Consider the following 19,167-nt stretch of genomic DNA (forward strand, 5'->3'; position numbering starts at 1 on the left):
CACCAGTCAGGCCACTCGGTCCCTTTCATGTTTCAACAGAAGCTTGTCTGTTTCTTTAACATGCAGCCAAACACATCCATGGACAATCAACCCATCTCTGAAAGGCTTCTCTTTGCAACTTTGGGGCAAGTGTCTTCTTTGCAAGTAATTGCAATGCAAGCATCACCAAAGATAGCATTATTGGCACCCTTCCCAGCTACCCAGCAGCTGGCCACTCAGCCAACCAACATGCAACTTCTGTGGCAGTCAGGAGAGGCAAGGTTATGCAGTGACCACAAACCCAGATCCAACATAATCTGAATGTCTTATAATTTTAAGACTGGATGTCAAACTATTAAAAAAAAACAAACCAAAAAACAACCTGTAACTTTTTGATACATAATTCTAATGACAATTTTTAAAAATTACCTAACAAATAATTGGAAGTCAGGAAAAATAATTAGTATTGGTACTGGATTCCGCCAGCCCACATTTACAATACTGAAATGCAAGAAACTCTGAGAAGCAAGCGAGGATTTATCATTCATTTGTCAAGCAAGCCCAAATTCTTGGGGAAACAAACCTTTCCCAAAGTACCAATAAGTAGGAATCTCATGTGATATGCAGTGTTTGTATCACATGATCTTTCCAAACCCTGAAATAGTATATAAATTCTGTAACACACACTCCTCTAAGGTTTTGCATATGGCATTATGCACCTGCAATTCCTATATCACACGAAACCATGGGATACCATGTTCGGCTGCTCATACATTGTACATAGTATGTTCACACACATTTGTAGTACATTGAGATTTATACTCATGCAATAGGTGTTTACTGTCTTTCTCAACACCAGGGATTGAGTTGCAATTGTTAGTGTTAGAACCCTCTGGATTCTAAAGACAATTATTTAGTGCGATAGCCTTTCATATAAGCAGTTATAACATCACATTTGGCAAGCACACATCTTTATCAATCAGACTTCCATGTTTTATTATTATTCATGGCATATAGGAAAGAGTGGAAATGAACATGTCTAGGGAATTAGGTTAAAATATGGATGCCCAAAATCAGACCACTGATCCCGCATCTCCCTTGCTTGCTGATGAAGATAAATCATGCCTCGAAACACCTATAACTGTGTTGCTAGCACCGTGATAGAGATTGAATTTCATTTTCTTCCAGCCCACACCCATTACTCATGCAGTATCTACACACGCATAGGAAGCCACTATGAAACTGAGAGAAAACAGACAGAGAGGAAAAGGAATATTAAGTTGGATAGCCTAAATGATAAGCCAATATCTGAATTAATAAGAAAAAAAAAGTCCAGGGAACTTTAAGAACTATAAGGGAGGCAATGCATTTAGCTTCAGTAGATTTTTTACTTCGCACAGAATTATCTGAAACATTTCCATGGATGAAATCTGGTTATCAGCTCCAAGGGAATAATGATATATCCTGACCTGAGCCAACATCCACGGAATTACATCACGCCCACCTTTCTCCTTCCTTTTATCCCAATGTCAGCATAATATTGAAAATGTCTCAGCAAACTCTTCCCCTTCATAACTTTAATAAGGAGATCTGCCAGGTGCGACACTAGCAGGAGGCCCATAATGTATTTAAGTCTGGAAATGAGGCAATTATCTTTCCAGGTTCTGATTGGCTGCCTCTCCCTCTCGGAGCCGGGTGCTGAGCTGATTTCGCTGGTGGCTTTCCGAGTCACCCTTGCCCCCGCACCTGCTCATTTTATTAGCACAGCGACGCCTTGCCAGGGGTGAGAAGGGGATCTTGGTCGGAGAAGCCTTGACAGCTTGGTGCCCCCGTTCCTCCTATTGATTACATTTCCTGACAGTCACCTGGGGGAAGTTAACGACTAGCCAGGCAATTAACACCCTTGCAAAACCATACAGAAAACACAATTATATGGAGGACTTCCGGAGACTGTTTGTAAACTTAAACACAATATTCCCAGGTTTCTGCACGCTGTAGCAACTCACGTCTTGACATTTCTTCCTGTCTGCACCCTCAACCCGGTGTCTGTGACTGACAGCGGGTGGCCCTTATTAAGGGTTGACTTCCTTATTTTAAAGGACCACAAAGAATCTGAGTTATCATCAATCTAATTAAACATTCCCTGTGGAACCGCCCAAGAAAAATGAGGTAAGGTCTGCCTTGTATATTGAAGTGAGTCATTAAAATGGATCTGCAGTGAGAGGGGCCTTATCTGATAGTAGTTGGTGATCAGGTTAAATTAAATGTTTGCTTTCTTCATGACAGGCTCCACGAAGATACCGTGGAGCCAAACCACTGTGTCTTCCCTTGCACACTGGCCCCAGAACCCACATGACCTTGGGGAGGGTACTTGCCGTACCTGTGACCCAGTTTTCCTGTTTTGTAAAGGGGAATAATGGGTTTGCAATGGCCAGTTTTATTAATGTGAACCTGAATCAGCACACCTAGCAGTTGGTGATATAAAAGGCAATAAAACAAAGAGAAAACACACACACACACACACACACACACACACACCAAAAATATCCAACTTGTGGCCGAGTTGCTTCTTGCATTCCACAGTCCCCAGCCTGGCTCCCATCCTGCTTGCTATATATATCATATCCGAGTTTTGAACTGAACTCTAGAGTTTTAGCAAGAGGAATAGAGAACAATGCTGCTAAACCCTTTCGATGGTTTTCTTCACTATCACAAACCCACACTTAAAGGAAAAAGACTGAATCTCTGAGCTATCATTATCTGATCTGTCAGTTTTGTATTGGTAGGAAGTTGACTGAACTGGGACTGAATCTCTGAGCTATCATTATCTGATCTGTCAGTTTTGTATTGGTAGGAAGTTGACTGAACTGGTGTAGCAATCTTTCCCCTGATTCTAGGAGGGTATAAAGACAAATAGAAATAAGGAACACAGCCCTGCTGGTGTGGAGCATTGACCTATGAAAAGAGGAGGTCATGTTTTGCTTCCTGGTCAGGATACATGCCCAGGTTTAGAGTTCAATCCCTAGTAGGGGACATGCAGAAAGCAGCTGCTCAATGATTCTCTCTCATCATTGATGATTCTCTTTCTCACTCTCCCAATATCAATAAAAATATTTTTTAAAATAATGAACACATAACTGTCTCCTACATTTTTTTTACTGTCTTGAATTACTATATCATGCTATCTATTAGATGACAATATTCAAATTTAAACATCTAGACTTAAATATAGTTGAACCAAACTATATATATATTAATATATATATATATATATATATATATATATATATATATGCCTAAGCAACTGTTATGAGCAGTCAATGGAATGACCAGTCAACCGGTTGGTCACTTTGACACACATTGACTATCATGGGCAGATGATCAATGCAGGAACTGTCCCTTGTGGTCAGTGTGCTCCCACAGTCAACCTCCCTATGTCAGCCAACCTCCTACAGTCCTTCCCCTTTGCTGGCCAGTCATGATGGTCCCTGATCTCCGGCAGGTTGAGGGACCCCACTCATGAATGAATTCATGCACTGGGCCTTTAGTATGTGAAAATGGAATTGGCCGAAACCGGTTTGGCTCAGTGGTGGAGCATCGGTCAGTGGACTGAAAGGTCCCAGGTTCGATTCCGGTCAAGGGTATGTACGTTGGTTGCGGGCACATCCCTGGTATGGGGTGTGCAAGAGGCAGGTGGTCGATGTTTCTCTCTCATCGACGTTTCTAGCTTTCTATCTCTCTCCCTTCCTCTCTGTAAAAAATCAATAAAATATATTTTTTTAAAAGAAAATGGAATTGATTGGAGATGTCTGATGAGTATAACATAAATGTCTGGTCTACCAGTGAAAGAAATACCATTTAAAAAACATTCAAAACTAAAAAATTTCTAATATATTGGTTGAATGCCTACTCTTTCCATAGACCCAAACAAACAAATAAAAACATGTTGTGACTTTAACACACTACAACAAGAAGATGCTGACATTGTTGAGTCTGGGTCAAAAGTTCAGACACCATGAATGGTTCTCATTTCTAAGCTCTGTCCTGAGTGCCTTTCCAAAAATATCCACATGCTATCCTCTGGCACCTGTAAATGTGATCTTAATTGAAAAGCACATATTTGCAGTCATGGTTAAGTTAAAAGTCTTGACCTTGACCAAGAATGACCTTGACCAAGATGGCCTTCAAAGTCCCTTCAGCGAGACTAAACCTTAGACAGGTTTCTTTTGGCATTCAGGTCCCTGATATGGTCTGAGTGTATTGCTACCAAATTCACATGGAAGTTAACCCCCCAAGTTGAAATCCTAACCCCCCAAGATGATGGTACCATGGTTGCTTATATAACAAATAGACTGAAGAAGTGATTCTTCACCAGACTCTGGATCTGCTGGTGCCTGAACTTGGACTTCATGAGAAATGAACTTCGGTTGTTTGTAAGCCACACTATGGAGAACATTTTTGCCAAGGCAGTCCCAACGGACTAAGGCAGCCCTGGCTTCTCTTTACTGAGAGTATTTACTTGAGGAAACTTGCAATTGTAAATTTTTCCTCTGCCCTATCGAGATGTAAATCTTATCCCAGCAGTCTAGACAGGTTTATAACCCAAAAAATGTCTTTCTCAAGGACCTGGGAGCCATCCCTGTGAAATATAACCATCAGGAAAGAGAAAGAGAGCATCGCTCAGCCTCTGTGGGAAGATAAGAGCCCAACTAATCACCAATTAGCAAACACAGATGACCTGGTAGCACTGGCTGACCCCCGCCCACACCATCACCACCCACCCTCAGCCTTGTCCTGTGCTCTTTTCCTCAGCTCACCCCAGCACTTAAAATTCCTCCCACCACCTTTGTTGAAGCTGAATTGAGACCCATCTCTCTCTTCTATGTTAACAGTCTTAAATATAACCTTCCTTACCTTGCTAATTTATCTGTAGCAAGTTTTCTTTGACAACATTGGGTGATTAATCTGGTTTGTTGAAACAGGCTCTAAAGGCTATACCAATGATCTCTTTTTTTTTTTTTTAATGCAACTTTAAAAAAAAAATATGTATTTTTTTATTTCAGAAAGGAAGTGATAGAAAGAGGTAGAAACATCAATGATGGGAGACACCATTCATTGGTTGTCTCCTGTACACCCCCCTTACTGGGGACCCAGCCCCCAACCTGGGTGTGTGCCCTGACCTCCGGGTTCATAGGATCTACACTCAACCACAGAGCCATGCTGGCTGATCCATCCCCATGGTTTTACAGTGGAGAGGTGGAGGGAGATGACAAGAGGAGGAAGGTGACCCTGGAGACAGAGTTCAGAGTGATGGGGTCAGAAGTCAAGAAAAACCAGCAGCAACCAGAGCTGGAAACAGCAAGGACATTTTTCTCTCCTCTAGAACACCCAGAGGGAGGGACACCCATCCCGATTGACACCTTGATTTTCTACCTTTCCTATTGTTTAAGCCACCAAGTTTGTGGTAATTTGTTACAGCGTCCCGATACTATTAAAGAGTGATCAAAAATCATTTTCATTTACATGTGTCCTTTCAGAATCATGATCATTAAGCTATTGTAAAAACTGTTAATTCCACTTAAAACAGTTTAGATCAAGACCATTCTCTGATCAAAGCAACCCCATACAAGTACCATATGCTGACAACTGAGTGCTGTTTTCTTAACAAGAAGTAGCAGTAAACGAAAGCAGTCCTATTATTTTGTTTTAGCAGAAAATCTGGAGTGTGTTTTTTGTTTTGTTTTTTTCCTAAGTACTATTGTTAAATGATAGAATTGGATAAGCCACTTAAGCACCTGCTTTTAAAGTGAGTGCCATTTAAGCAGACTCATCAGGCTAGAGCCCTGGAATTACTAATGGAATTCACCAGTTTTAGGATAAATGGCTTCAGTATGGATTTTTGATAAGAAAACAGCTGCTCATCTAGAAGTAGTAGGTAGCTCAAGTCGGAAGGGCACGGGATCTGTCTGTTCGGGAAGATATGATATGCAGGGAACAGATGGTTAACATAAATAATTCAAAATAGCTCTCAAGTCGCTTCTCTGGGTAAGAACAACGTGTGGAGCTATGAGTACAAGGTTACTTGGAACTTCTCGGCATGCAAATGATTTGTTTCTCTCTCCAGACTCCCTTCCCATATGCAACTTAAAAGCAAAAGGAAAGACTTTATTATGTATGCGCTAGGTCTCTACAATCAACACGGGCAACAATGTCACAAACATCATAGCATCGCAACGGCATGCTATGAGCAATCACTAAGTCCAGATCTCTGATGCAGAGCAGTTGAGGCAAAGATGTAGAATATTTGAGGCTCACTTATCCCACAGATCAGTTCAATGACACCCAAAAATAATATCCAAATAAATAAAATGAACTTTGCATTGTATTTGATAGTTTACAATTATTTTTCTTTAAAAAAATATATATTTTATTGATTTTTTTGACAGACAGAGAGGGATAGAGAGTTAGAAACATCAATGAGAGAGAATCATCAATCAGCTGCCTCTTGCACACCCCCTACTGGGGATGTGCTAGCAACCAAGGTACATGCCCTTGACCGGAATCGAACCCGGGACCTTTCAGTCCACAGGCCATGCTCTATCCACTGAGCCAAACCGGTTTTGGCTACAATTATTTTTCAACATGACTTAGTAGGAGGTGAGACAGACAGGGCAGAGCAAGGCTGATGGGCCAGGAACAGAAGGTCACCAGGTCAGACACCCCCAGGTGCCTAGCAACAGAAGGTCAATTGTAGAGTAAAACCAAACCCTTAAAGTGACCTCTCCTCCCCTAATTTATGCTGGTCAGGCAGTTTGACCCCATGTGACCTTCCCTCCTGAGAGATAACATCTATCCCAGTGGTCAGCAAACTCATTAGTCAACAGAGCCAAGTACCAACTGAACAAGGATTGAAATTTCTCTGGAGAGCCACATTTTTTAAACTTAAACTTCTTCTAACACCACTTCAACATAGACTTGCCCAGGCTGTGGTATTTTGTGGAAGAGCCACACTCAAGGCGCCAAAGCGCCTCATGTGGCTCGAGAGCCGCAGTTTGCCGACCAGGGCTCTAGGCCTCAGTTATATCTCAGCTCCAGGCCCAGAGAAACAAGGAACCTGCCACAGTTGACGGCAGGCCCAGCTGCATGGAGTAACGACCCCTGCCCTGGTGCCCCCCAACCAAGCAGTGGAGACCACAGCCCTGAAAGGACACACCTAGAAAGCTGCTGAATGTCCTATTGAGACCTTCCTCTGTGGTCCCCCTAAAATCCTCACCCACCTCCAGCCAGCACAGCACCGAGATTGCCGAACCCAAGTTTGGTCAGACCCCACCTGGTGCTCGTCCACCACCTACATCATAAGCTCCATCTCAACCCGAAGCTTTACGTTCCTACTGAATATTTAAGTTGAACGCTGAACTTTTTATGCATCATATTTAATTATCTGATTTTTCTTCTCTTCCCCCAAAAAAGATTGAAAAATTAACAGTGGCGCAGGGCCCTGGGCAGTCCGGGTCTGTCTCCTGCTCCAACAGCCTTTGGACAAGACAGAAACAGGGACCCCCCACTTCTCCCAGCCTGGAGCCCCTCAATGCGTCTCACCAGTCACCACCTTCACAGCCACCTCCCAGACCAGCCAACACACAGGTTTTCCTTCTGCCTGAATTCCTTACTGCAAACAACCACGCGCTCCCAAATTCCTCAGAATTATTCCACCACCGAGGTGGAGGCCCCCTCACCCTCCCAGCCCCCTGCATCTGCGGGCCCCACACCCACCTCTCTCTGGGCTTCTGTTTCCACGAGAGGATGTGGCTCTCCAGGCTGCCAGTGCCGCGTCCATTGAAATTGGGGGAGAAGAAGCGCCAGGGCCTGAGCACCTTAAAGACGCTAACCCAGTGCAGGGGCCGCATCCTCTTCCAGACGTGCACAGGCCTCCCAAGAGGAGTGGGCCAGAGTGGGCACATCTCAGGGCCACAGAAGCCGCCTTGACCTTAAAGAGGAGCCGGACCCAGGCCCTTTGTAACTACAGACCCAGGTTCTACCGGTGCAGACCCGAATCCCCGTGACTTCCTGCAGGTGAAGGTCGTCAGGAAGAGGGGCCACACCTGCCTCTCCTCTGCAGGCGGCCCCAGGCTGGGCTGGGCCAGTATCTCTTCCAAGGCTTTCCTCAAGCACAACCAGGAGCCTTTCAGGGGCCCTTCTGCACTCCCTGGTGTCTTGTGTTTACCTGAGAAGCCCTCTCCCATGCATTGGACCAAATGAAACAAGAAAGTTTTTCACAAAAGAAAGGAAGGAAGGAAAGAAGGAAGGAAGGGAGGGAGGGAGGGAGGGAGGGAGGAAGGAAGATATTCAGTTTTTCCTTTTACTTCAAATTAGCCAATGTACCACACGTGGGAAGAATTGCTTTACCCAGCCCCATAGGATGCTAGACACAGACTCCAACTCCCAAGTTCAGCCATGGCCATAGCCCTCATGGCGTGCTTCATAATGCCCCTCTCCTGCTGAGGTAACAGTCTCCTCTTCCTCATTTCATTCCCTCTGGTGTGACAATAGGCCTTGCGACTTTGCCAGTCACCTAATATTCACTGCAACCTGCTTGTCCTTAATCTACTGCTTTAAGGTTTTCCCTCTTCTCGTAACTGAAGTTCTTCAAAACATGGCTTTGCTATTTCCACTCAATTATTCTTAAGTTGGTGTTCTGTTCACATGACCCACGTCTCTGTACTTGTCATTGGTTCTCAGTTTCTCAGACCCAATCATTTCATGTCAAGGAATGGTTGTTGGCCTTCGCCAAGAAGGAGAGGAGCTTCTGCGCTAGGACCAGGGACTCTCATTCTCCCCTGGGACCCCTCTTTGCCATTCCCGGTCACAGGTGGCTAAGTGCTCTACACTCCAACCCTGTAAAGGAGAAATGGCCATCTACCACTGATGGCTGACCCCGAACCTGTCTTCCAACCGCAGTCATGCTCCTCTGGGGAGTGGATTCTGCTCCTTTAGGTCAGTGGCTGGCAAACTGCAGCTCGAGAGCCACATGCAGCTCTTTGGCCCCTTGAGTGTGTCTCTTCCACAGAATACCATGGCCTGGGTGGGTCTATTTTGAAGAAGTGGCGTTAGAAGAAGTGTAGCTTTAAAAAATCCGGCTCTCAGAAGAAATGTCAATCGTTGTACTGGTGATATCTGGCTCTGTGGACTAATGAGTTTGCCGACCACTGGGTTAGGTTAACAAACACAATGGAAACACACTCACAGAGACCAGACTCACCGCTCAGAGTCAGTCTGGGAAGGGGCCTGCAGGGCTGGGTGAAAAGGTAAAAGGATTAAGGGGGGGGGGGGGGGGGGAGAGGGAGCCACACAAATAAAACAACAAAACAAACCTCATAGACACAGACAACACTATAGTGGTTCCCAGAGAGGAAAGGGGGTGGGGGGGCAGGTGGGAGAGTAGAAGAAGGTAAAGAGAAGATCAATGGTGTTAGAAGGAGACTTGGTTTGGGGTGCAATGCAATATATGCAGATGATGGTTTATAGAACTATACACCTGAGACCTATCATCTTATTAACCAATGTCACCATAATGAATTCAACAATAAACAAATCAACAGGAGACGGATTAACAACAACAACGAAAGGCCACTGTGAAGCCACTGGCCTACCAGCAGCGCCCTGTCACTGTGCTGTCATTAGTTAGGCGTGTCACCAGCTGAGGCATACAGCATTAGCCTTCTCCTGTGCTATAAATCAAACTGCACCGATTGGCTGCCTCCTGAGCACCCCCTACTGGGATGGAGCCTGCAACACAGGCATGTGCCCTGACCTAGAACTGAACCGTGACCTCCTGGTTCATAGGCCGATGCTCAACCACTGTGCCACCACAGTTTGGCATGGCTATATAATACTTTTCAACGCAGGGTAACTCATTAAAGAAAACAGGGACATATGTGCCAAAACCGGTTTTGCTCAGTGGATAGAGCATCGGCTTGCAGACTGAAAGGTCCCGTGTTCAATTATGGTCAAGGGCCTGTACCTTGGTCGCGGGCACATCCCCAGTGGGTGCGCAAGAGGCAACTGATCGATGATTCTCTCTCATTAATGTTTCTAACTCTCTATCCCCCTCTCTTCCTCTCTGTAAAAAAATATATTAAACAAAAAATAAAAAAAGAAAACATATGCATTTAAGAATGTTCTGCTTCATTGTAAACCTGTCTTGGGTTCTTTAAGGCAACATGGGATAGAGTTAGGATGAAAAGAGAGCAAAGAACACTTTTTAAGACACACATGACAGATGTATTTCTCTTTAAGAAAAAAAAAAAATCGGTTTCTTACAACTTCAACTAACTAGATCTGTCTATGGCTCTCCACACCCCTCCTCTCCCCCCCGAGGGAAGGATGTTCATGTCCTAGAATGTTCTCATCAAAGCTGACTCGGAATTTTTAAAAAATGCTGGGAAGTTCAAGCATTGTTTGAAAGGCTGAGCCGATGTACTTGCTCCTCGGAGACCTTCTTGATGGTAAATACCTTGTATTTCAGCTGAGAATTTCCAAATGTGAGCATGCATTTTAACACAAAGGAAGATAGCGGGAAAGAGAAAAACGATCACGGAGAGAAACTCAGGACACGCTGGTGTTCCATCTCTGGCAGCTAGTGGCACATTTTGGAATAAATTTTAAACTGAGACACCGGTGGACATTTTGCACAGAAATAAGAATATCCCATCAGAAGTAGCTGAATTTATTGCAAATTGCCATACACACTAGGCTTGAGGGCATTTAAATAGAATTGTTAATTATATTACATGAAAAAAAACCCTTTTTTTGGAAAAAAACAAACAAAAAAAAAAACCCTTAAAATGCTTGGGCATACAGATATCATGTCAGTTTGGTATAAATTCGAAATAAAACTGAATGTTATTTTGGGCAGAAGAATAAAGTGGACCAAGTGAATTGCTAAAGCCTGAGCCAGTGTGGCTCATTGGATAGAGCATCTGCTTGTGGACTGAAGGGTCCCAGGTTCGATTCTAGTCAAGGGCATGTACCCTGATTGCAGGCACATCCCCAGTATGTGCAGGAGGCAGCTGACTGACATTTCTCTCTCATCAATGTTTCTAACTCTCTCTCCCTTTTCCTTCTTCTCTGTAAAAAAATCAATATAATATATTATGAATAAATAAATAAATAAAATAAAATAAAATCAATATGGAATTTTTCTCTGATTCCTGGGAAACCATAGTGTGTCTTGGCACTGGGTTCTACTATCAGCCTTCTTCTGCTAAAATCAACAAATCAATAAGCAAATGAAAGCCAATGAGTAATAATAAGAAAGTAAAAAAAGACTTTATTTTTAGTCCATGGTGGAATCAGATTCCAAAAAACTCTGAGTGCAACAACGACAGAAATGTGAAAACAAAGGGAATGTCAGCATTTACTTGAGAGAAAAGTGTGTGTGTGTGTGTGTGTGTGTGTGAGTGTGTGTTTCTGTGTGTGTATGTGAGTGTGTGAGTGTGTGTGAGAGTGTGTGTTTCTGTGTGTGTGTGTGTCTGTGTGTGTGTGAGAGAGAGAAAATAAAAATAAAAGAGGGGATCTGACTTACCAGCAGACTATGTGAAAAAATCTTTAAAAAACATTTTTAATCAAGTTTTATTGTTCTGCTGTGGGAATATTTGAGTATTCCCTTTATTTTTATTTCATTATTTTACTTTATTTCAGAGAGGAAGGAAGAGGAAGAGAAACAACAATGACGAGAGAGAATCATTGATCTAATGCCTGCTGCATGCTCCCTCCCTGGGGATAGATCCAGCAATCCGGTCACATGCCCTGACCAATAATTGAACCAGGACTTCCTGGTTCATGGGTCAACCCTCAACCACTGAGCAACACCAGCTGGGCTATTTCTTTTTTTTCTTTTTTTTATCACAACTCAATGTGTCTGAACAATATGACACAGCTGCCAAAAAGTTAATTTATTCTTAGTCTGCATAATATATAGACAATCGTTTTCTGTAGCATTAAAGAATTCCCATTAATAGCATTATGTATTATTAAGTTTTGAATTCCACTGAAAAACCAAAATTATTCCAAGAGGGTTACAAGGTAGGTCAATGGGTTAGAAATAAGGGTCACCTGAGAGAGTGGGAATATGGAATTTGTTAATACACACACAGAGGAGGTGGAAGAATTATGCAAACACCTGAAGGCTACCCCCTGGAGGAGGAAGTGGAAGCATGCATATGGAGAAGAGGACCACATATTGGACAAAGGTTAGAGCCACAAATATTTTAGCACATGGCAACATCATGCTACTTTTGCATGAAAAGTGAGGAATAAATACAATTTCAAAATAAACAAGAGTCATCTGTGTCTTTCTCTTATTTTTAATTAATCCTCACCTGGGAACATTTGTCCATTGATTTTTAGAGAGAGTGGAAGAGAGAGGGAGAGACAGAGAGAAACATCAATGTGAGAGAGACACATCGATTGGTTGCTCCTGCACGCACCATGACCAGGGATGGGGAACCTCCAACCAATGTACTGTCCTTGATCGGAATCGAACCCAAGACCCTGAAGTCTGCAGACTGATGCTCTATCCACTGAGCCACACCAGCCAGGGCAAGAGTCACCTTCTAAGGACAGGGCTCCAACTCCTGCTCCTGGGCTTTGTGGTCACAGAGTTCCCATCCCTGCAAACAGGAGTGAAATAACCAGCTCCGCTCTGCGTAGAGCAGAGGGTTCGCCACCAGGCAGGAGGTTGAACAAACTGGACACGAGGGCCCCTGTTTTATGAGGTGAGACACATCCTGGAGCTCCCGCGGTGCTTGGGGACATTGGCCTCACTCCTTTGTGTGTGAGTTATCCTGCAGAGCCAGGGCGACAAATGTGGCCAACCTTCCAGAGAGATATTTGCTTGGAGTTCACAGAGCACAGCTCCCTGACGATCTGACATAGCGCCACACATTTGTTTAGCTGCCAATTAACTTCCAGATCTTTCCGCTCACACTTTGTCAGCTCCTTACACGAGGTGCTGACTGCTGCCAGCAGAAGGGCCGTTTCCTCCTCAGGGCTCGCTGCTAAGTCATACTAGCAAGATAGCAAACATGAAAGGAGACTCTCTGTGACTGGCCCTTTAGCCACGTGGCGGATGCTATATGCATGCTGTTGTCTGTGTCAGTGTGTCATATATGCACACATGTAAACATGCTCTGAATATATAGTATTAGTCATTAATCTTCCTTCACCATAGTTCAGTGGTGGTCGGCAAACTCATTAGTCAACAGAGCCAAATATCAACAGTAAGACTGAAATGCCTTTTGAGGGCCAATTTTTTAAAACTTAAACTTCTTCTAATGCCACTTCTTCAAAATAAACTAGCCCAGGCCGTCGTATTTTGTGGAAGAGCCACACTCAAGGGGCCAAAGAGCCGCACGTGGCTGGCAAGCCATAGTTTGCCAACCACTGCCATAGTTTGTCTACATTAAAAACAAAACAAACAAACAAAAAAACTCCTGACATTAAAACACAGAAAGAAATAAAAATAAAACACTGAATAAAGTCCCATTTATGTAAGTTTGGTGATACTGAATCAAAGTGATGAATGATTTGTTTCCAACTAACCTTGACAGTTGACCAAATTATGGATCCGAATACCAACCAGCTCTGATAGCGTTTAAACAAGCATCTATAGAGAGACAACTTTTCTCAATAAATACATTCAAAGTAATGGAAAAAGCACTATATGTAATCAATTGCCTTATTGTTCATGCTCTTCAGATCTGAGCAATAGAAAAACAAAAGACCCCCCCCCTCTAATTCCCCCACAATCCTTAGCTAAACAAACAAAACAATAACAGGTAAAGTATTTTTGGTTCTTAGTGCTTCCCCTTTGAATATGCCAGTTGAAAAGATCAAGCACAGCTGTGCATATATTTGATCCCATTCATCAATCAATCTACATATATTGTGATGTACAACATGCCTACTAAATAGAGAGCAGATTACTAGTTTTCATGTAATGATAAAATGAAATACTCTGACCTGGCCGGTGTGGCTCAGTGGTTGAGTGTCGACCTATGAACCAGGAGGTCAAGGTTCGATTCCAGGTCAGGGCACACGCCTGAGTTGTGAGCTTCATCCCCAGTAGGGGACATGCAGGAGGCAGCCAATCAGTGACTCTCTCTCATCTTTGATGTTTCTAACTCTCTCTCTCTCCCTCTACCTTCCTCTCTGAAATTAGTAAAATTAAGTAAAAATAAAAAAATAAATATGCTGTTTTCTGCCCTAAAGAAAACATTCAACCCTTTACAGGTATTTGGGGCTTCGGCCCTGATCTGGGAACGGAAATACATCAGGCAAAGAGGAGAGGTGGTAGATAGCGTTTGGCAGAAATCCCATTGGGAGCTAAATCATGAATCCTTACATAAGACACCTGCCTGACTCTTCAGCCATCTTCGTTCAGATGATGTTAGGAAATTAATTAAAATACAGGATAAAATTTAGTGATGGCAAAGGTGATATTCATAATACATTAAATAGGATACAGCCAGGCATTGATGAATTAGAGTGGACACACTGACCAATGAGAGCAAACAGAAATGAAAACCAAATTGGTTTTGATATATTAGTATGAAAGCTGAACATTGACTCGTGCTGGGAATACCTGTAAATTTCAGTAGAGCCACTGAGCAGATTATCACAGTAAATTAAAACTTACATAGATATTTCGAGAATCTTCTTTGGAGATTTGTATTACTTAAAGCTTATATTCTTTTTAAATAAATATATATATATTTTACTGATTTTTTACAGACAGGAAGGGACAAGGATAGAGAGTTAGAAACACCGATGAGAGAGAAACATCAATCAGCTGCCTCCCACACCCCCCCCACTGGGGACATGCCCGTAACCAAGGTACATGTTTTTTACCAGAATCAAACCTGGGACCTTTCAGTTCACAGGCCTGGGCTCTATCCACTGAGCAAAACCGGTTAGGACTAAAGCTCACTCCTATATTCTAATTACCAATCCCCATATAAGCATGTGATGGCCAAAGATCTTCACTCATGAGGGTGCAATATTACTAGAATATGTGGTGGTTAATTTCGAATTGAGCTTAGTTCCTCCAAGCTAAATAAGGTATCTGAATATCAAATGAGATAGCAGACGTTTTAAGAGATTAAATGACTTATGAATGAGCACATGGCTTGCTACTAATAAAGTTTGTTTATCTTATGCTCAACTACTTAGTTTTGACAAAATGATGGCTACAGTGGGTTGAATGTGTCTCTACATTGCCTTTCCCAGACTATGAAACTACAGATACCAAGACTAAATCATATATTCCCACCTAAGATCACGTGGTGAGATGGCATAGAATATGATGTTTTTAGTTGCCTGTTTCTGAAAAAACAATACTGGTTGGCACATTGGCTGTCCACCAGCATTCTGGGTCATCTTCTCTTCCAGGCACACCGCAAAAAGGCACCTCTCTGTCTCCTTTGAAATGAGACTTGAACATAAAAAGTGATCGTAATGAATTCCTGGCAAGTCAAGTAAGAGCCAGCAGTGACTTACTGCTTTCTTTCTACTGCCTTCATCCCCGAATCATTCCAGAAAGAACATTTCTTCAGCCTGAATCTAGATGGGAACAGGGCAATGCAGACTCCCGTTCACCTGTGTGGACTTGTGTCTGAGCAAGAAATGAATGGAGTTTATATCTGAGATGCCAGGGGAGTTTGCTATTACAGCACTGCCAAGCTGATCTTGGCTTAAGACAGCAATGGGGACTGGCGGGGGGGAGGGAGAGACACTGCTGAGGAAAGCTAAGACTTCGATGTGGTGGATGGTAGGTGTGTCCAGGACACTCTAGCAGTGGCTGGCATGAGGGTAATCCTCCTTGTGTGGAAGTAGCTGGTCAAACTGTTGTCTGTGGTCACTGGGGAATGGAGATCGTGTGCCCAGCGAATTCACAGAACCAGGGAAAGTGTCAGAAAACTCAGGGACCACTGGAAAAACCCAGCGAGGTATCATAGATGTCACACAATCAATTCTTATATTGACCCAAGCAACAAGATGACGCACCTGTGAGCTCAAAAGCAAGCTCAGTCCCAATGCCGAAAACACATAGAAAGACACACAGCACCACATGTGTTTTCCATGAAATACCAAATAACCATCATGAAAGCAACCCCATGTCCATTTGGAAGAAGAAGAAGAAAATGTAAGGAAAATCCATCCCAAGAATGTAAAAGTTATTATGAGAGGCAGTTTCGGTTCTTACAAGGGTATTTCTTGGATCACTTGACCTCACACATCTAGAGGAAATGATGAACAATATAAACTGATGAACACAAACGGGCCCAGAGAAAGACAAGCAGTGATCAGACTCTCAAACCTCAAAGGGAAAGTAGGGGAGGCTGGGGGGTAAGGGGCAGAGATCATCCAAAGGACTTGTGTGCATGTCTATGGGCCTGGCCAGTGGCCATGGACAAAAGGGGGGTGAGGGGGCACATTTGGGGAGGGGTTTGGGATGGAAATGGGGGGATGAGGATAATTATGTGATGCTATAATCAATAAAAAAAAAAATTTTTTTTTTAAAAGAATGTAATAGTTCCTCCAAACAGGCAACATGGTCTTTCCAGCACAGCAGTTCCTTGAGCAAAATGGCAACGAGGCATTAAAACCCGGGTCTTACCTGACTCCTCAAAGTCGCTGTTGTAGGCTTTCCAGGTCTCGGTGATCCGAAGCAGATTGTCTTCCATGGCTTGGATGTCCATGGAGGGGCAGTTGCATTCTGGGAATCTGGGACCACACTGGCACCAGCAGTCATTGTCTTTGCAGATGAACTCGCCCTCGGAGTTGCAGGCGATGTAGCTCAGGGCTGCCTGGACAAAACGCTCCTGAAGGTAGTCAGGGAGGAGTGCCTGCAGGCCTTAAAGAACAAACACAGCAGACAGGTTTGCTTTGATGAAGAAAAAGGAGCTTACACATATTTACAGCTAGAGGTCCGGTGCATGTAGGGTTCCTGGGCCTGGCCAGTGGTAAGGACTCATCTGGGCCTTCCTTCATTCCGTGCTGCCCCCTGGTGGTCAGCGCACATCATAGCGAGTGATTGAGGGGACATTATGCATATTAGCCATATATATATATATATATATATATATATATATATACACACACACACATACACACATATAGCCAAAAAGGTAAAAAACAACAACAACAACAACAACAAAAAACTCAGTATATGGAGATATGGATTAATATCTAACTCCACAAAATCGCAAATATTTATAACTCTTTGCACCTATGCTGACTCCATGCACTGTGCAAGAATTCCAGTAATTACAGATGTGCTCTATCCCTCAGACTATCTGATTTTGTGTTTTGAACTTAGTTGATGGGCTCTCTGGCTTATTTGATGAGAAGTTTGGTTATTTTTCGCCGAAACCGGTTTGGCTCAGTGGATAGAGCATCGGCCTGTGGACTGAAAGGTCCCAGGTTCGATTCCGGTCAGGGGCATGTACCTTGATTGTGGGCACATTCCCAGTGGGGGGTGTGCAGGAGACAGCTGATCGATGTTTCTCTCTCATCAATGTTTCTAACTCTCTATTCCTCTCTCTTCCTCTCTGTAAAAAAAATCAATAAAATATATTTTTAAATATTGATCTTTTTAAAAAAAAGAGAGAGAGAGAGAGAGAATGTTTGATTATTTTTTCCTCATGTAGAATCTACATTGCAGGTAGAGCCTGTGTACTCTTTTAAAGGAAGGCAGTGTTTATTCTGCACAGCTTGATTTCTAACAGTTTTCAGTACTTTCTTTTGTGTTGTTGTTGTTTGTTAATCCTCCCCCGAGGATATTTTCTATTGATTTTTAGAGATGGTAGAAAGGAGGGGGAAAGACAGAGAGAGAAACATCAATGTGAGAGAGACACATTCATTGGTTACCTCTTGTTAGCACCCCAGGGTCAGGGATCCAGCCTACAACCTATTTGCCCTTGACCAGAATCAAACTCGGGAACCTTCTGTCCAGGACTCATTCTCTATCCACTGAGCCAGAGCAAGAAGGAGGCAGCCTATCAATGATTCTCTCTCATCACGTTTTAACCTCTCTCCCCCTCTCCCTTTCTCTCTAAAATGAATAAAAAGTATTTTTAAAGAATATAGTTTCAATTTCAGCATTTATTGCTACATAGGAAAATTTAATAAGAAGCCTAAACATTCAAACTAATCAGTAGGTGAAAATAAACATAACAGTAAGGGAAAATTTGACCAATACATAGTTGTTATTTACTGTAAAACTGGATTTTTACATTTACATTTCCTTTATTAAAAAAAAAAAGTCAATGTTTGACCCCGAATCTTTTATCTATGAGGTACATTTAATAAAAACAAAGAATTAGCATTGAGAGAAAAATGCATTTTTATGTAAAATCGAATATGTAAATACAGTTCTGAGTTATGCAATTACAGAAGGCAGACCAGAAAAGAACAACTCAGAATTACTCCTTTGATCAGTCGGCAGGAGTTAGACAATGTGCCAACACCAAGTCTTTCCTGGACTTATTCAAACTAGTGCATGTTTATTCATAACCTTTCCCTGCCTGAATGAAGGAGTAATATGCATACACACAAGCATTTCAGAAACAATATAGGCTTGTTAAAAATTATTATTTTTTAAAACCCTCTATTAAATTATTTCAAATAGAAAAAGATGGCAAATCACTAGCATTATCACAAAATCTATCTTTATAGTGGAAAGATATAAATATCAAGATGCATTCTCAAGCACATTCCTATTTGTGGGAAGATAAATATAGCCATAACAGCCATATATATTTATATTTAAAATGTCAACAGTTCATATTATACCATAAATAGGTTTACAACTTTTACAGAATCTACAAAAAACACACAAAGCTGCCTGGTCAGCATGGTCAGTGGTTGAGCGTTGAGCTATGAACCAGGAGGTCACTGTTTGATTCCCAGTCAGGGACCATGCCCAGTAGGGAATGTGCAGGAGGCAGCCAATCAATGATTCTCATCATGGATGTTTCTATCTCTTTCCCTCTCCCTTCCTCTCTGAAATCAATAAAAATATATTATTTACAAAAAAAAAGAAAAAATATGCAAAGCTCAGGAAGACCTATAAAAAAAACTGCTACTTGTTGAGCCAGTGAGAACTATAAGGAAGTAAAATACTAC

General features: G+C 42.6%; 1 protein-coding gene across 3 annotated transcripts in view; it reads right to left on the bottom strand.

Annotated features, from left to right (window-relative positions):
* BRINP3 (BMP/retinoic acid inducible neural specific 3) overlaps nucleotides 1-19,167 on the bottom strand; it is a 167,012-nt gene that overhangs the window by 38,823 nt on the left and 109,022 nt on the right. For all 3 annotated transcript variants that reach the window (XM_036453621.2, XM_036453622.2, XM_036453623.2), the window contains one exon: nucleotides 16,658-16,894. In XM_036453621.2, the coding sequence (XP_036309514.1) occupies nucleotides 16,658-16,894 (237 nt within the window). The remainder of the gene's footprint in view (nucleotides 1-16,657; nucleotides 16,895-19,167) is intronic.

The sequence above is a fragment of the Pipistrellus kuhlii genome, unplaced genomic scaffold, assembly GCF_014108245.1.
Source record: "Pipistrellus kuhlii isolate mPipKuh1 unplaced genomic scaffold, mPipKuh1.p scaffold_m20_p_25, whole genome shotgun sequence".
In the NCBI taxonomy this organism is placed as follows: Eukaryota; Metazoa; Chordata; class Mammalia; order Chiroptera; family Vespertilionidae; genus Pipistrellus; species Pipistrellus kuhlii.